A 328-nucleotide genomic window follows, 5' to 3' on the forward strand; every position below is an offset into this window, starting at 1 on the left:
GCTACCGTTTCAATTCTCTGATGATTTATGCACACTTGATATCTGATAAGCTTAATATACCGCAGCTGCAGACAATGTTAGAGGAGCGTCCGGAGCTCATTGACATCCCCTCCACTAACGGGCTCACCCCCCTCGCCACCGCCATCAGAAAAGGTTGCTCTTCCACAATAATATTACAATTAAATGCTTAACTAAAACAGAGTATAGTACGATTTATTCGTAAAAACAGAATTAATGGCATTAAATAGCGTGTCAAATAAAAATTCTCTTTTTTTATTAATTTGTTAGGTGACGTGAACACAGTGCGGTTCCTACTGCAGGCTGGTGC

General features: G+C 40.5%; 1 protein-coding gene across 1 annotated transcript in view; it reads right to left on the reverse strand.

Moving 5' to 3' along the window:
- Window positions 1-25: 25 nt before the first annotated feature.
- Window positions 26-328, reverse strand: part of LOC106105870 (protein Skeletor, isoforms B/C-like) — a 30,018-nt gene continuing 29,715 nt past the window's right edge. The window contains exon 8 of the mRNA XM_013286327.1: window positions 26-159. Coding sequence (XP_013141781.1) covers window positions 26-159 — 134 coding nt within the window. The remainder of the gene's footprint in view (window positions 160-328) is intronic.

This window comes from Papilio polytes, unplaced genomic scaffold (genome assembly GCF_000836215.1).
Source record: "Papilio polytes unplaced genomic scaffold, Ppol_1.0 DF822622.1, whole genome shotgun sequence".
Classification (NCBI taxonomy): Eukaryota; Metazoa; Arthropoda; class Insecta; order Lepidoptera; family Papilionidae; genus Papilio; species Papilio polytes.